This window comes from Pan paniscus, chromosome 14, assembly GCF_029289425.2.
Source record: "Pan paniscus chromosome 14, NHGRI_mPanPan1-v2.0_pri, whole genome shotgun sequence".
NCBI lineage: Eukaryota > Metazoa > Chordata > Mammalia > Primates > Hominidae > Pan > Pan paniscus.
The window spans coordinates 114,325,875-114,343,723 of NC_073263.2; the positions used below are offsets into that span (position 1 = coordinate 114,325,875).

The window sequence follows — 17,849 nt, forward strand, 5'->3', positions numbered from 1 at the left end:
CAAAACAGAGTGCTTGAGAACGATGGAAAGCTGTAATTCCATCCCACTGTATAACCCCTCACCGCCCACAAGCTGCCTTCGTGGCCGCGGGGACCCCCCCCCCCAACCCGCTTCTTGTTATCTCTCTGCGCCTGTTTCCCTCTATCTTCAGTGGACGCACCGTGATTTGGGGGTTCTGGGAACTGCTTTTTTATAGGAGCGCGAGGAGCTGTTTTTCCGGGCCCTCTGTCTCTGCCACACCGTCCAGGTGAAAGACGATGACAGCGTAGACGGCCCCAGGAAATCGCCGGACGGGGGGAAATCCTGTGTGTACATCTCATCCTCGCCCGACGAGGTGGCGCTGGTCGAAGGTGTCCAGAGGTACGTCACAGGCCAAGGGTCTGCCTGGGTTTCCTGATGTGACTCAGCCCCACCCCAGCCCCAGTCAGGGATTTGCACCTAGAGGCGTCCTCAGCCCCACCCTGTGCCCTCCACACTGAGCTGTGCTGCCTTTGCACCCAGCTTCTCTGGACCCCTGTCCCTGTATGAGCCCCTCCCACCGTGATAAGCAGCGTCTGGTCCCCGGCGCGTGAGTCTTCATCTCTGACTTTGCGTGGGTGGCTTTTCCTCCTGAGGTCTGCAGTAAGTTAGAGGTCATGCCAAATAACCACAGGCTTCAAAATACGGAAACAATCATTCCTTTAACACAAATCTCCCTCCTGCATCTCAGAAAACTGAAGCCCAGAGGCCCAGCGGCCTTCCCAGAGCCACAGCCTGGGCCGGGCAGAGCAGAGCTGGTGCGGGACCTGTCACCGCCCACCCTTTAAGCAAACGCTTGGAAAAATACTTTAAACATTCCAGATACATGGCATAATTTCAACTCAGGGAAGCCATTTTCAAATCCATCCAGCTCATGACTTCTGTGTTACTGAACCTCCCCTCCCCAAAAGTGCCTTCAGGGACTGAGTATGGTGAGAATCATGTTCGCGCTTCTCACCTCATTACAGCCATGTTTTTGTCGCTGCTAAACTAATGTGTTTTCTCCATGCAACTTGAGTAGCAGCACAGATACGTCAACAGTATCACCGGGGCCCTTCGTTCCGTGCGTAAACCCACACATGCGTAGGTGAGGCTTCTTGGAGCTGGGATTCTCTCTTCTTGAAACACAAGTGCCCAGAAATGCCACTGCCTTCATCACAGGTGTTAGAAGTCAGGGCAGGCCGCCCCGCCCACCTTTGAGACTCCTCCCTGCCCTGAAGCTTTTCCTCCAGCCGCTGCTCCCACCTGGGCTGGCCAGAGGCCTCCACTCCCATCCCCCTGGTGCCGCGAAGCACGTCTGTCTCCCGGGTCCTCTGCTGGCCTCTCGCATCCTGAAGCCATGCTCTGTCTCTGCCGTCCCAGTGGCTCCCACAAGGCCCTGAAGGTCGCCGACCCCCAGGCGTGCAGGAGGAGGCATTGTATAGATGGGTGCACCCACGTGCTGGCTGAAGGCCTGCGCTGGACCTTCGTTCCCCATCAGTGACTCAAGGGCCTTGATGTGGGGGTAACAGCCTCTCAGGGTCCCTCTCCCTCTGGCATCGTGTTCTCCGCTCAACAACAACAAAGCCCACAAATCAGTGAGCAAAAGTGTCATTGAAGCAAGGATTGCAGGCCATGTGCCTGCCATGCTCTTCTGGAGAACAATACTGACAAGAATGTGCCTCACTGCTGTGTGCCAAGTAGGGTTGGGTTGGGTAGAAATTCTCTTGCTCTTGGAAGATTTTTTGAATGGTGAATAAGTTCATTATGATAATTTCCTAACTTTATAATGCAGTTTATAATCTCTGTTTAACTGAAAGTATTTCTTTTTTGAAAAGAATGCTTTACCAAAATATAAAGCAAATACTCTATGAAAGAGGAACATCAGAATCTCAGATTCACCCCGAGGTTTCCCTTCTCATTGCAGACTTGGCTTTACCTACCTAAGGCTGAAGGACAATTACATGGAGATATTAAACAGGGAGAACCACATCGAAAGGTATGTGCACCTCACCCTCAGATGTGAAAGGACTAAAGAATAAGGAGTGTTCTTTATAAGGTTCTGCGTTTGAGGGAAAAGACAAGTTCTCTATGTTCTCCCACAATTCGCTTCCTCTCCTTCCCAGTGACACCCCAGGAATGTCACCAGAATGTTCTGGAGAAGTGCTGGACACTTAGAGAAGGGCTTGGGTGCAGCCACAGCGCTGCTTCCCCTGGATGGTTTTTCTTGGAGATGTAAATTGGAGTTCGGTGAACAAAAGTTCACTGTCAAATATGTTTTGGGTTAAGCCACCTAAAGTCAGGTTTTGCTGCAGGCCGTGTTCTGACCTCTCCAGGCCCCTTTGCCTCCACGAGGGGAGTGAGCAGCTGCCCCCGGTGTGGCCATGAGTCCCGCAGGGAGGAACCCTGGCTCACGTGCTGGGAGCACAGCGTCCTGTCGAAAACAGTTTGCACAGTTACGCTTTTCAGTCACCAGTTTGATGTTGGATTGTTTTACTTTTCATATCTTTAAAACTCTTCCCATTTTTTAGGGACTGTCTCTGTCCCAAATTGCTTGTCCCTGAGATAAGTGACCCATCTTGAGATCTGACTCAGGAGAGGGGGTGGTGGCTTATCAACAAGCACGAATGTGCGGTCATGGTTCCGGCAAAGACACAAGATCTGGTGGTGATGGCCTCAAAACACGTGGATTTTAAAATTTCATTCTTAGGGAAAATAAACTCCCCAGTGGAAGAGAAAGGACAAATCCCTTGATTCGGCGGGGCTCCTGGGCCCTCCGCTGGCACCAGCTGCACCCTCTCCACAGCACCCTGGGCTTCCCGGGGGCTGCAACTCACTGCCATTGAGGCTCCGGGTTTGCAGCCGTGGAGGTAGTGAGGTCGTGGCCTAGATGAGAGCCCCCGTCAGGGCTCTGCCGAGGGACCCCTGGCTCTGAGCTGGGCTGGCACTGCGGCCAGAGCCCCTCCGCAGCTTCCCACTGAGTCCAAGGCCCTGAGGAGGCTGAGGGGCAGCAGCGGGGGCTGCCAAACACTTCCGATGCTCCAGACGCCATACAGGTTTTCTGAGTCTTCCGGTAACAGGACAGCACCAGCCAAAACGCTTTTTCCTTTGGTTTTGATCTCTTAGGGTAACGCCAGTTCATTGACAAGGTTCCAATCTCTGACACAACTTTGAGTCTCTGTTCAGCAGTGTTTAGGGAGGGAGTCGGTACATAGGGAATGTAGCCTGCTTGGCAGAATCTGAGCCTATGCCCTGGGTAGGATGGGGACGTAGTGAGGAGCCGGTGCCACAGGGCCCAGACTCTGCCCCACTGGGTACACCTGCTGCGTCCTTCAAATCCAGGCCTCTCAGGGCATCCATGGGAGGACACCCCTCACCCAGCAGCCCTCTGTGTGTCCCCTGAGGAAGGGCCAGGGCTGCCCCAGCCATTCTGCTGTGGAGAGCTCCACAGTTACCAGATGGAATCACGTGAGCACCCGTGTGGACGGTGTGACCTTCTGCATTTCTCTTTCAGGTTTGAATTGCTGGAAATTTTGAGTTTTGACTCAGTCAGAAGGAGAATGAGTGTAATTGTAAAATCTGCTACAGGTAAAATTTCTTTTTCTTTTGATTTAGTAAGTTATACATGGTGGTTGTGTTTTATTCTGATGACTAAATTCTACAGGAGCTTTAAGGATTTAGGGTTTAAGAATGATTTATTCTTTTTTAAAAAACTATAGACAAATCCTCTCAAAATACTAATTTTTTATTTTTAAAAAGTGCAACATTTCTGGAATGCTGAGGAAGGAGTCCTGGGCTAAACATCCGGCACCCTTGCTCTGTCCATCTTTTAGTGTCGAGTTGGGGCCACTTTACTCTTGAAAATTGCTTAATTCCATGTGTGAAAGTTCCCCTGCCCATCCCTATCCCCCACCTGCTTTTCTCCATGCAGAGCTAAATGACATAAAATGTTTTTAAATAACCATTTTCAAGGAAAAGGTGACGTGGGTTTGCAAATGTATCTATAATAATGTTCAAAGTTGCAAAGTGAGCTTTGTTGATTGGCAGTTGCCGTAACAGTGTGTCTGTGAGAACAGCACACTCGGTTCGTGCTCCGGAATGCTGGGATGAGCAGTGGCAGGGCACAGTCAGAGCCCTGTGGCCGCCATGATGTTTTGGTGACCCGCACGGGTGGGAACTCTCCTGATCCTCCCACTCTGACCTGTGGCTGCCCCTGTCCCTGATGATTGCCTCTGCAGGCCAGGTGGATGCATCTGTGGTCCGCTGACCTCCCTGCGAGGAGCTCTCCCAGGCACTTTGCATCCCCCGTGCACAGGTGGACGACCTCGTCTCCCCCGACCCTCAGCAGGTCACGACACATGCCACAGGTCACTCAACACCGCAGCCCCTCAGGCTCCCACCCACAGTGCTGAGGCTTGAAGGTGCAGGCGCCCCTGGCTGTTTGCCCTGGACAGGCAGGGCCCATGGGCTCCGTCTGCAGAGGCCACCCCTTTGCATGGCCATCACTTCCTAAGAGCTCCCACCGCCCCCTCTGAGGCTCTCACTCACCTTCATCACCAGGTTGTCCTCAAGTGTCCCCAGAGGGCACTGCCCACAGCCCCCACAGTGGCCTCTTTCCCCGCTTCCTGCCGTGGGCTTTCCCATAGGAAGGGCCTTTCACCCATCTGTCCTTTCCACGGACGGCTCAGGAAGCCTCTCCCGGCCCTCAGCCCCATAGCAGTGTGTGGGACATTGCTCTATGGTGGAGCTGTCTGTCTGTCTGCAGCCGCTGGCTGCCTGCACGCATCCCGAACGCAGAACCGATGCTCTTCTCAGCAACACGCTCACGTCACGCCACCCTCCGCCGAATGCTCCCAAATCCTGTGCTGTTCAGAGCCCTCCACGCAGTGTCAGAGCAGGGCTTCATTAAGAGCTGTGGGATCTCACTCTTCATTGTTTCCTAAAACCAGACACTCCCAGGCTGCATTTAGCTCTTTGGAAAGATGCCTGGCAAACAACCAAACAGCCACTCCCCGGAACCAGACAGACTCCAGGCTGGAGAGTTTCATGCCAGCATTTTCCTAAGATGTGCCGAGTTTAATTTTAACACAGTAGACAGAGCAGGGCCATCATCAGTGCCGTCGGGCACCCTTCGGATCAGGACCATGGTGCCTCACTTCCTAAGACCCGGAAGGAGCTGTAGGGGGAGGCAGTGTGACTCTCGGTGACGCCCTGTGAGTCATAGCGGCTCTGGGGTGGGCAGCAGCCTCAGGAGGGAGGAGGGTGCCATGGCTGCTCTGGGGGGCTGCCGCCTGCCTTCGCTGGTTCCTTAGACACAGTCCCACTGCGTCACACAGCATCACCTCTGAGACACGCCATCAAATATGGGATGAATCCAGGCTCCACAGTGAGATGTCTACTGATGGTCATAGGATGAGGAACAATCTGTGTGTGAATGTTGCCAGGACTCCCACGAAGACCTTTTGCCAGCCGGACTGTGGGATCAGCAGGACAGGGTCTGAGAACAGGTTCAGATGCGTGAGACTTCTGTGTGTCAGAACCCTTCCCCCCGGCTCGGATGAGGCGCAGTCCTGAGAGTCTCAGCCACTCGGAGTTATCTGGGATAAACGCATCCTGGGTAGGAAGTTCCTGGTCCATCCCGTGACGTGGTTTTCCCCGTAGCAGTCGAATCTAGCTGTTGAGCCGTGGCTGGAACATGCTGCCCGTGACCTGCGGGGCTGACCACGGTGCCCAAGAAGGCAAGCATCAGCCACCCCGGAGCCGCCCCTGCTGCGCACTCACCCTGGAGCCGCCCCTGCCGCACACTCACCCCGGAGCTGGCCCTGCCACACGCTCACAAGGGGTTTTTGCTGCATCCTGAATGCCCAAGACCTCAGGGCATTGTGGGCTATGCCGTGGAATCTTTGTAAATAACTTCTGTTACTATCAAAAGGCTGAAAAGCCGCTGGATCACTCGAAGAATCCGGGTTGGAGGCATTTGTGCCATGAGAATATCCCTATCCGCACTGGGACGCCTGTGGATCTCCTAGGGCCTCTCCAAGGAACTGAGAGCTTGCAGGAGAGACGGCCCTGCCATCTGAAGCCAGCCACTCATCAGTTACTTTTGAGAGAAGTTTGAATATGTAATTAAGCAAGGTGTTCTGTAAGTAGTAGTCATCCCCGGAGAGGCTCACTAATTGCACTGGAGTTCTGCCTGCTGCGCGGGGAGACCCTGCACCAGCTCACAGCTCGTGTTTCCTCCTGGGCTCAGCCCTGTGGGGGCGTGCGGCTGTCAGAGCCGGATCTCACTGTTGTGGGGCTGAGCAGCTCCAACAGGGGCCTCCCATGGTGTCCGCAGGACCCTTTTTTATATGTCTGTACCTCAGTCATGTGTGCTTTCCTGGGATTCTCCACGGTGGAATTTTGAGGAAGGACTTCGGAAGTCACAGGCCACTCGGCTGCATCAGGCCTTCCCTTTCAAAGGCAGATGTGAAGTCTCTCTTTCGGGGGATCCTGCGGATGCTTACTGCACCCAAGGTATTATGTACGCAGTACACAGAAGACCGACTCGAAAGAAGAAAAGGAGAGTACATAAGCATATTCATCTATGAAAAAGAAAAGCAAGCAGAAAAGACGAAAGAGAAGGAAAGTCCTAACAGTGCCCCCTCCTGGAGCTCCTCCAGGAGCCGCTTCCTCGATGCCCTTTTTCCAGCCATTTCGGGGACATTTGCTGTCACGCCTGGCTTTCCATGTCCTTGAGCTGGTCTGTGAGACACAGTGAAAGACCCCCCACCGTGGGCTCAAACTGTGGTTCTATAGCCCTTTCTCTTCTCCAAATGGCAGTAAGCCCTTCTTGGTCCCAGAGGGGACAGCCACCAACCACGGCTGCACCTGCGACACAACCCAGCTGTCTTGGGGACAGGATCCTGTGTGTTCGGTTATGTCACCTGTGTGCGCACGGTCTTCAGTTGCTCATTGTAGATTAACTTTTGCTCTGTCCTCTGGGTTTTTTTATTCCAAGGCTGTTCCTCACCAAGTCTTCAGGCTGAAGGTATCCTGTCTTACAGTGGAATTCACAAGCTGAGACAGTGGGAAAGTTAAGCCATTCACATGCTCTTGGCATGAGTTGTGAGCCATGAAACATGAATTTTCTAGTAAAAAATGTGCTGTTGTTCAAGAATGCATCATTATGTCATTTGGACCACAGTTCTCATTCTGAACTGTATCTGATGAAACAACAGCGTTGGCTGGAAACCATGGGAGTCGGGAAACGGCTCTGACATCGATTGGGTAGTTTAACCCCCGGGCCCTGCTTTTCTATGCTGAGCAACTGAGACTCTGTGGTCACACCTCTGCAGTTCTGCAGAGATCCTCCAGGGTCCAACTCCCAGCCTCAGCCTGCTCACTCCCATGCCCTCCAGCCTCAGCCTCCCCACTCTCCCGTGCCCTCCAGCCTCAGCCTCCCCACTCTCCCATCCCCCCCAGCCTCAGCCTCCCCACTCTCCCATCCCCCCCAGCCTCAGCCTCCCCACTCTCCCGTGCCATCCAGCCTCAGCCTCCCCACTCTCCCGTGCCCTCTAGCCTCAGCCTCCCCACTCTCCCGTGCCATCCAGCCTCAGCCTCCCCACTCTCCCGTGCCCTCCAGCCTCAGCCTCCCCACTCTCCCGTGCCCTCCAGCCTCAGCCTCCCCACTCTCCCGTGCCCTCCAGCCTCAGCCTCCCCACTCTCCCGTGCCCTCCAGCCTCAGCCTCCCCACTCTCCCGTGCCTTCCAGCCTCAGCCTCCCCATTCTCTCATCCCCCCCGCCTCAGCCTCCTTACTCTCCTGTCCCCTCCAGCCTCAGCCTCCCCATTCTCTCATCCCCCCCAGCCTCAGCCTCCCTACTCTCCTGTCCCCTCCAGCCTCAGCCTCCTCACTTTCTCATCCCCCCCCAGCCTCAGCCTCCCTACTCTCCTGTCCCCTCCAGCCTCAGCCTCCGTCCTCTCCCATGCCCTCCAGCCTTTGCTCGGCACTGGTTTGCTGCATGTATTGGCAACACCTGTGTCACCAGGTGCCATCCTCTCTGGCTGCAGGTTGGCAGCCACCTCGGCCACTTGAGCGTCAAGTGTAGCCGTGTTCCCACAGCTTCCCTGTTGGTGTCTCAGGAGTTAGTGCTTCCTGGGATCCAGGAAGGAAGGCAAGGCGGACCCCTGTTCCTACTCCTGAGTCCTCGTCCAAGCTCCAGGCCTTGGATCCGGGTCGTCAGCCCGGGAGCGTCCCCTCCCCATGTCCCTCCCACCACCACCCTGGGGACCACTGCCTGCCCACCCTGGGGCCCTCTGGATTGGCCCCAGTAGACTTCCCGAGGGCCCTCAGTGTCTGGGGGTCTCAGGGCTCTGCCCCGCCAGGAGCTGGGCATGGAGCTTCCTACGCGTGCCGCTCAGGCTGCTGTTGTTTCTCCCACCCTGCCGTCACCGCACCGTGGCACGGCGTTTCCCTGCGCCCAGGCACAAACCAGCCGCCTGGCAGAGTGCCACGTGGCTTCGCGGACCAGGGATGCTTCAGGTGCAGAGGGGGCTCTGTGTGTCGGGAGCACCTGCGCCCAGGCACAAACCAGCCGCCTGGCAGAGTGCCACGTGGCTTCGCGGACCAGGGATGCTTCAGGTGCAGAGGGGGCTCTGTGTGTCGGGAGCACCTGCGCCCAGGCACAAACCAGCCGCCTGGCAGAGTGCCACGTGGCTTCGCCGTCCAGGGACGCTTCAGGTACAGAGGGGGCTCTGTGTGTCGGGAGCAGGTGACATCACAGCAGAACTGTCGTGGCCTTTGCTGTATGCTGCAGTGCCTGGAAGAGAAACTCGCTTTATCTGAGGCCTGAGAAGCCCACGTTCACAGCACAAGTATGTCCACAGCGATCACAGTGTTGCTGGACATGTGGGAAAAAATGACGCAAACGTTTCCCCTGACTCTTCCCCTGACTCCTCCCCTGACTCTTCCCCTGACTCCTCCCCTGACTCTTCCCCTGACTCTTCCCCTGACTCTTCCCCTGACTCTTCCCCTGACTCCTCTTCCCCTGACTCCTCTTCCCCTGACTCCTCTTCCCCTGACTCCTCTTCCCCTGACTCCTCCCCTGACTCCTCCCCTGACTCCTCCCCTGGCTCCTCCCCTGGCTCCTCCCCTGACTCTTCCCCTGACTGACTCTTCCCCTGACTGACTCTTCCCCTGACTGACTCTTCCCCTGACTGACTCTTCCCCTGACTGACTCTTCCCCTGACTGACTCTTCCCCTGACTGACTCTTCCCCTGACTGACTCTTCCCCTGACTGACTCTTCCCCTGACTGACTCTTCCCCTGACTGACTCTTCCCCTGACTGACTCTTCCCCTGACTGACTCTTCCCCTGACTGACTCTTCCCCTGACTGACTCTTCCCCTGACTGACTCTTCCCCTGACTGACTCTTCCCCTGACTGACTCTTCCCCTGACTGACTCTTCCCCTGACTGACTCTTCCCCTGACTGACTCTTCCCCTGACTGACTCCTCCCCTGACTCTTCCCCTGACTCTTCCCCTGACTCCTCTTCCCCTGACTCCTCTTCCCCTGACTCCTCTTCCCCTGACTCCTCCCCTGACTCCTCCCCTGACTCCTCCCCTGGCTCTTCCCCTGGCTCTTCCCCTGGCTCTTCCCCTGACTCTTCCCCTGACTGACTCTTCCCCTGACTGACTCTTCCCCTGACTGACTCTTCCCCTGACTCTTCCAAGTTCAGAGGTGGCCCGGCTGCCTTGCTCTGCGTGAGGACAGATGACTCTCCGAAGGGGATTTGTGTTCACCTTCCAGCATTTCAGAAACCAGGACCCCCTTTGGGTCACCCCAGCGCCCGTCCCGAGGGCATTTTGTCCCCTTTCGTGTCTTTCCCAGAGAAAAAACAGAGTCCCGGAGCCAAGTTCTTTTCCTCGTTCCTGCCTCTCCTGTGGAATTTCTAGGGTGTAGGAATAAAACGAGGCTTTGGAGGTTATCTGTGGGTTTATTTTTTCCTGACTGTAGCGTGTTAACTGGTCCATTAAAATCTTTAAAGAGCTTTCCACACTGCTATCCCTGTGTTTTGTTTTTTAATAATGGCATAATTTTAAAAAATAATCTAGTCTTCCCCATATTGTGATTAAACTCCTCATTTTTCTCATTTTGTAGGAGAAATTTATCTGTTTTGCAAAGGAGCGGATTCTTCGATATTCCCCCGAGTGATAGAAGGCAAAGTTGACCAGATCCGAGCCAGAGTGGAGCGTAACGCAGTGGTAAGAGCCGGGCTGGGGAGGGCCTCGTGGCGGTCAGCTCCCCTGCTGTCAGGAAGGAATTCCATGTTCCACAAGTTCCTGGCTGGGAATGGCGTATTGTATTCCTTGGGGAATGTTTAGAAATCAGCTGGGCCAGAGGCAGACAGACAGGCAGCCTCAGCCGGCACCGACCCCAAGGGGCCTCCAATACCCAGCCAGGCACAGGCCGTCCAGCCAGGCACAGGCCATCTCCTCCCCAGCCTTGCACAGGGTTTTATTTTCGGGTGGGTGCCAGGTTGGTTGATTGATGTTTTGGGGAGTCAGAATTAGCACCTTTGTGGTTATTGTATTGGAGCAAAAAGTCTTTGTGTTGACGTTTCTAGTGATTTGCTTCAAAACAAATCAGCACTTTCGTTTTCTGTTGTGACATCACCTGTTTGGGTTTCTTTCCCCATCTGGGTCTTAAGCTTGTATGAGAAGGTTTCTTTCCACCACTTGTTGTATAGCACCGCCCAGCAGCCCGCACACCTGAGCCTCCCACTCCGTGGGTCCGGCTTTCTGTCTTTGGGGCTGCTGCGGTAGGGGGCCGGCCTGAGTGTCTCTCACAGCAGGGCCTCCCCTCCCGGTCAGACGCGCTAAAGCCGGGCAACACGTGGCTGGGGTGGACACGCTCCCTCCTGTCAGACACCTTAACTCCGGGTGATGCGTGGCTGGGTGGACATGCTCCCTCCTGTGAGAGGTCCTAACGCTGAGCGACGCATGGTTGGGTGGACGTGCTCCCTCCCGTCAGATGTCCTAACGCCGAGTGACGCACGGCTGGGTGCACATGCTCCCTCCTGTGAGATGCCCTAAAGCTACACTGTGCGTGGCTGGGGTGGATGCACTCCCTCCTGTCAGACGTCCTAAAGCTGGGCGACGCATGGCCGGGTGGGCGCGTTCCCTCCCATCAGATGCCCTAACGTTGGGTGATGCGTGGCTGGGTGGACGCGCTCCCTCTGCTCCCCACGTGGCTGCTTTGTCCCACGGTGTCTGCACCCTTCTCCTGACACCACCCTGGGGTCTTCTCCCTCACTCCAGCCCAGGGCAGCCCCTCCTCTCACACCGTCCTTCTCATCTTTTCATGAAAAAGAAACAGTAACTGACAGGCTCTCCTCCCAGAGGTCCAAAATGACGCTGGCCAGAGTGGCTACGCGCTGGAAAACAAGACTTCCAAGGCTGGCTCTGCACCAAGGAAGGCTGAACCAAGAGAACCTTGGACTAGAGGTCGTGGTACTCAGCACTCCCTTCACTGACCATTTAAATGTAAAGCAATGTTTGTCCTCGCTGTCAGTCGCAACACTTGATTACTGTAGATGTCAGAGCATTAAGAATTCCTGCCGATGGACAGGAGCCCTTTCGCTCGCGAGCCCGTGCGTGCAGCAGCCAGAGCCTGTGAACTTCGGGGAATGCTGTCGATGTGCAGATCATCATCTTTACGTTGCTATTAAAACAGCTCCTGGCACTACAAAGTAGCTGCGTTGGAGCCAACAGGAATCCATAAATCAGCAGCAGGTTAAGGATTGTTGAACTTCTCTGTGAGGGATCTGGAAAATACATCACTGACTTCCACCAGCCACAGAGCTGCAGGGTGGAAGCCGAGCGGGTTCCTCTGAGCAGCACAAGCGTCCTGCGCTTCGACACACAATGAGCCTCAGTACAGGGGCGTGTGGGGGCTCCTGAGCGGGCAGCTCCATCTGCAGCTCGCTTTCCAACAGCGCGAGGCTGTGCTTTGCTGTGACGTGGTCGCCATGCCATGCTGAGCACACGATGGCTACAGGTCACAGGTGACTGGTCCTCCATGGAGGGTCTTCATGGCCTGAGTCCCAAATATCTTCCACCTGCTGGATCCGCACTGCTGCTGTCCGGGAGAGTAGGCACATGATTGTGTGAATTGTGATGATTGTAAAGTCCACCTGCTGGATCCCCACTGCTGCTGCCCGGGAGAGTAGGCGCATGGATTATGTGAATTGTGATGATTGTAAAGTCCACTTGCTGCTTGTTTCAGAAAGTCTTCTTGAGATGTAATTGCCATACATTGATCTATACATATTTAAAATGCGAGAGCAGCAAGGGACACACAGGTGGAGGCTTTGCCTGTTGGGAAGGGGACGCATCCCTCACCCTAGAGACTGTCTCGCGCCCTCATACTCCCATCCCTGCCAACTCCCACTCGCTGCAGACCGCCGCTCCACTCGCCGTCACTGCAGATTCGTGCCCACCTTCTGGAGCTTCCTATCAGCAGAATCACAAAAGGCGGCTGTTGTATCCGGCGTCTTTCACTCCCATAACTGCTGAGACTCGGCCGTGTGGGCCCGTTCATTTCTGTCGTGATGAACAGCAGCACTCGTTCAGTTGCTGAGCACTAGCGGTACTAGTTCAGCGGCCGCTAGTCCAAGTACCTCTAGCGGTACTAGTCCAAGTGCCGGGCACTAGCAGTACTAACCAGTCCAGTTGCCAGGCTAGTGGTCCTAACCAGTCCAGTTGCCGGGCTAGTGGTACTAACCAGTCCAGTTGCCGGGCGCTAGCAGTACTAACCAGTCCAGTTGCCGGGTGTTAGTGGTACTAACCAGTCCAGTTGCCGGGCGCTAGCAGTACTAACCAGTCCAGTTTCTGGGTGTTAGTGGTACTAACCAGTCCAGTTGCTGGGCACTAACAGTACCAATCAGTCCAGTTGCCGACTGCTAGCGGTACTAGTCCAGTTACTGGGCACTAGCCATACTAACCAGTCCAGTTGCCGGGCACTAGCAGTACTAGTCCAAGTGCCAGGTACCAGTGGTACTAATCAGTCCAGTTGCCAGCCGCTAGCAGTACTAGTCCAGTTACCGGGCACTAGCCATACTAACCAGTCCAGTTACTGGGCACTGGTGGTACAGACCAGTCCAGTTGCCAGCCACTAGCGGTACTAGTACTAGTCCAAGTGCCGGGCAGTAGCAGTACTAACCAGTCCAGTTGCCAGGCGCTAGCAGTACTAACCAGTCCAGTTTCCAGGCGCTAGTGGTACTAACCAGTCCAGTTGCCAGGCACTAGCGGTACTAACCATTCCATTTGCCGGGCACTAGTGATACTAACCAGTCCAGTTGCCGGGCACTAGCAGTACTAACCAATCCAGTTGCCAGCACTAGCGGTACTGTTCAGTCCAGTTGCCAGGCACTAGTGGTTCTAACCAGTCCAGTTGCCGGCACTATTGGTACTAACCAGTCCAGTTGCCAGCACTAGCGGTACTATTCAGTCCAGTTGCCAGGCACTAGTGGTTCTAACCAGTCCAGTTGCCGGCACTAGCGGTACTAACCAGTCCAGTTGCTGGCACTAGTGGTTCTAACCAGTCCAGTTACCAGGCACTAGCGGTACTAACTAGTCCAGTTGCTGGCACTAGCGGTACTAACCAGTACAGTTACCAGGCACTAGCGGTACTAACCAGTACAGTTGTCGGGCACTAGCAGTACTAACCAGTCCAGTTGCCAGCACTAATGGTACTAACCACTCCAGTTGCCAGCACTAGCAGTACTAACCAATCCAGTTACCAGGCACTAGCGGTACTAACCAGTCCAGTTGCTGGCACTAGCGATACTAACCAGTCCAGTTGCCGGCACTAGCAGCACTCGTTCATTTGCCGGGCACTCGCAGTGCTAGTTCTTTCTACGGATGGACCAGTTTCTTGATTCTTCCGCCTGTTGGTAGACATTGGGTTGTTTCCAGTTGGGGCTGTTTTGGAAGCAGCCGCTGCGGGCCGCCTGCTGTGCGTGTCTGGGGCTGAGCCGATGTGTCCTTTTCTCCTGGGGACCCTCCTGTCAGAGCGTCTTCATTTCTCTTTCCACAGCTTCCCTTTTCTGGCTGCTTTTGAGGTGTTTCGTGATGGGATGCCTTGGTGGAGTGATGCTGTGTTTCTTTGCTCAGCAGTGTTGAGCATCTTGGATCTGTGGGGTTTCATCAAGTTTAAAATTTTTCAGCAATTATTCTACAGATATTTTTCTTCCTTGCTCCCTTTCGGCAGTTCCAGGACCCATGTACTCAACTGCCGGATGTTGTCTCACCGCTTACAAAGGCTTTTCCCTTTAAGGTTTTCCACGTTTCTTTAGAGACAGTTTCTGTTGCCATGTCACGAGTTTTTCCCGTGCAGCGTCTAACCTGTCAGCACCCCACGCAGGACACCCCTCTCCTCAAACATCGGAGTTTTCATGTCTAGAAATTCTGCCAGCGTGGTTTTGTATCCTCATGCCCCTACTTAACATGGGGCGTGTGTGATAACGATTGCGGCGACTGTTTAAATCCTCCTCGCTAACGGATGGGACGTGTGTGATAACGGTGGCAGTGACTGTTTAAATCCTCCTCGCTAACTGCACCCCTGCTGCCAGCTCTGGACCAGCCACAGTGTTGCACAGTCCCCTTGTTTGGGGCAGGGACGGTGCCCCTGCGTGATGGTGGCCTGTGGCCGGATGCCTGCCTGTGGGCTTTGTTGGATGCTGGGTATCGTGGTCCTCCTGGAGATCTTAAATCTTGTTCTGGGGTGTGGCTGAGTTCCTGGGAACAGTCTGTTCCTTTCAGGCCATGCCTTCGTGATGTCCAGCAGACCCACAGCAGTGCCTGCCCCGGGTGGTGCTCCCCAGCCTGCCAGGCCCTGAGCGCTGTGCCTGGCGAGTGGCCATGCCTCCTGGCAGCAGGCTGTCCCACCCTCCTCCTAATGGCTTGTTGCTGGCCTCCAGGAGCTTCCTCACAGTTGCAGGTGCTTGAGGGGCCGTCCACAGCCTCTGGCATCCACTCCATCCTAGGAACTCTGGTGCTTGTTCCCTTGACACCCAGGTCTGCCCCATAACTCAGGGAATTCACTGGCTCCGGCTACGTTCCCCTGCCCGAGCCTCGGCCTGGAAGCTCTCCGGGTAGTGAGCTGGGCACTTGCAGGGCCCCCTCGGTTGGCAGCATTTTATTTTGAAATAATTACAGATTCAGGAGAAGTTAAAATAAGTAGAAAGACAGTCCAGAGGGGCCTGTGTGTCCTTCGAGTCCAGTTTATTTCTCCTTTCGCTGGCTGTGCTTGCTGTCATATCGAAGAAACTGCTATGAAATCCAAGATGATGAAGATTTGCCACCACTGTGTTTTTTTCTATAAGTTTTCTAGTTTTAGCTCTTAAATGTAGGAGTGTAATCCATGTTTGGCTAATTTTTGCATCTTTCATAAAGTGAGGGTCCTACTTTATTTCCCTGCGTGCAGTTATCCAGTTTTCCCAGCACCATTTGGTGAAGACTCTCCTCTCCCACTGAGTGATACTGACACTCTTGCTGAAAAGCATTTGATTACTTACCTGGAGGTTTATTTCTGGGCTCTCTGTTCCATCCCATTTTCTCTATGTCTGTCTTTATCCCAGTTCCCGCTGTTTTGATTACTGTCAGTTTCTAGCAGGCTTTGAAACCAGGATATGTGAGTCTTTCAACTTTGTTCTTCTGTTATAAAATGGTTTGGCTATTCTGAACCTCTTGAGATTTAATAGGAATTTTAGGATGGGCTTTTTCATTTGTGCAGAAAATGCCACTGGGGGCCAGGTACGGTGGCTCATACTTGTAATTCCAGCACTTTGGGAGGCTGAGGCATAAGGATCACTTGAGGCCAGAAGTTTGAGACCAGCCTGGGAAACATAGCAAGACCCTGCCTCTACAAAACATACAAAAGGAAAATCAGCCAGGGGTGGAGGCACACATCTGTGGTCCTAGCTACTAGGCAGGATGAGATGGAAGGGTCGCTTGAGCACAGAAGTTTAAAGCAGTAGTGAGCCGTGGTGGCACCACTGCACATTTCCACGGGCAACTGAGTAAGACCCTGTCTCAAAAAAAGAAACGGAGGAAGGGCAGGAGGGAAGAGCCATTGGGATGTTGATAGGATTTCATTTAATCAGTAGATCACTTTGGGTAGTGTTGTCATCTTAACAATCCATGAACATGGGATATCTTTCCATTTATTTAGGTATTTTATAATTTCTTTCAGCAAACTTTGGTATTTTTCAGCCTCGAGTCTTTTACCTCCTTGGTTAAATTTATTCATAAGTATTTTACTTTTGTTGATGCTATTGAAGTGGAATTTTTTTTTAATTTCCTTTTCATATTGTTCATTGGTAGTGTATAGAAATGCCACTAGTTTTCGTGTGTTGACTTTGTACCCTGTGTCTTTGCTGAATTCAGTTAGCGGGGAGCACATTCTTCATGGTCTTCTAGATATAGGATCATGTCATCTGCAAATAGGCCTTAGAAAGGCATCCTTTCTAATGTGGAAACTTTCTTTTTCTCTTTATAGCCTAATCCTCTCACTTAGAGCATCTAATACTCTGTTGAATAGAAGTGGCAAAAGCAGGCATCCCTGTCTTGTTCCTGATCCTACGGAAAAGCTTTCAGTCCTTCACCATGGAGGGTGATGTTAGCTGTAGGTTTTTCTTTTCTTTTTTTTTGAGACAGAGTTTCGCTCTTGTCGCCCAGGCTGGAGTGCAATGGCACGATCTCGGCTCACTGCAACCTCTGCCTCCTGGGTTCAAGCCATTCTCTTGCCTTAGCCTCCCGAGTAACTGGGATTATAGGCATGCACCACCATGCCTGGCTAATTTTTGTATTTTTAGTAGAGATGGGGTTTCACCACGTTGGCCAGTCTGGTCTTGAATTCCTGACCTCAGGTGATCTGCCCACCTCAGCCTCCCAAAGTGCTGGGATTACAGGCGTGAGCCATGATGCCTTGCTGGTTTTTTCACTTAAGTGGTTTCTACCACGTTGAGGAGGTTTCTTCTCTCCCCAGTTTATTAAGTGGTTTTATCACCAAAAGGTGCTGGATTTTTTCAGATGCCTTTTCTGCATCAGTTGAGATGATCATGTGGGATTTATGTCATGTATTGCATTGACTTTCATATGTTGACTCACTTTTGCATTCCTGGAATAAACCCCACTTGGTCGTGGTGTATGATCCTCTATGTGCCATTGGATTCAGTTTGCTAGTATTTTGTTGAGCATATTTGCATCTATATTTCTAAGGGATATTGTTCTACAGTTTTCTTGTAGGGTATTTGTCTGGCTTTGTTTTATGTGCTGCGTCCAGGGTTTTCGTAGTACTTAGCAGGAGGAATAGAGAAAAGTATTTCTGTTCTGTGTTACCACAAGAGAAAGTCCCTGATTGACTTTTAAAAGCAGCGACATATTTATTTCCAAAAGCTTCTGCTTACCACTCACAGCAACCTAAGTTCTGGGACCATTTTGGGTTATTATCCTGTAAAACCATTTTCTTGTTATGTAATTTTTCTGGTTTCAGACTGAAGCTATATATCTTGTATGTTTTATTGCCTCTTAGGAAAAGTCAGAGAATTCATTCTGCAATGCGCATTTATGTCTCCAATCTGTAACTTGATCAACAGGTGCACAAAAGATCTAATTTCAAGCACTTATTTATTCAGCAAACGTTGTTGAGTTTTGGCTGTGTGCCAGGGATTCAGTGGTGAAGTCAGACACAGTGCCCACAGCCAGAGAACCCAGTGCCTAACAATAGAGGCAAACCCGTGAGCAGAAAGCTGCAAGGTCGTGTGCTCAGCAGGAGGTGAGGCTGGGGCGGCTGAGCAGCGTCTGTTCAG

The 17,849-nt window shown here is 53.2% G+C and overlaps 1 protein-coding gene across 11 annotated transcripts in view; it reads left to right on the top strand.

Moving 5' to 3' along the window:
• ATP11A (ATPase phospholipid transporting 11A) overlaps positions 1-17,849 on the top strand; it is a 195,153-nt gene that overhangs the window by 141,957 nt on the left and 35,347 nt on the right. For all 11 annotated transcript variants that reach the window (XM_063595878.1, XM_034937026.3, XM_034937025.3 and 8 more), the window contains exons 14-17: positions 197-360; positions 1,925-1,996; positions 3,512-3,585; positions 10,136-10,239. In XM_063595878.1, the coding sequence (XP_063451948.1) occupies positions 197-360; positions 1,925-1,996; positions 3,512-3,585; positions 10,136-10,239 (414 nt within the window). The remainder of the gene's footprint in view (positions 1-196; positions 361-1,924; positions 1,997-3,511; positions 3,586-10,135; positions 10,240-17,849) is intronic.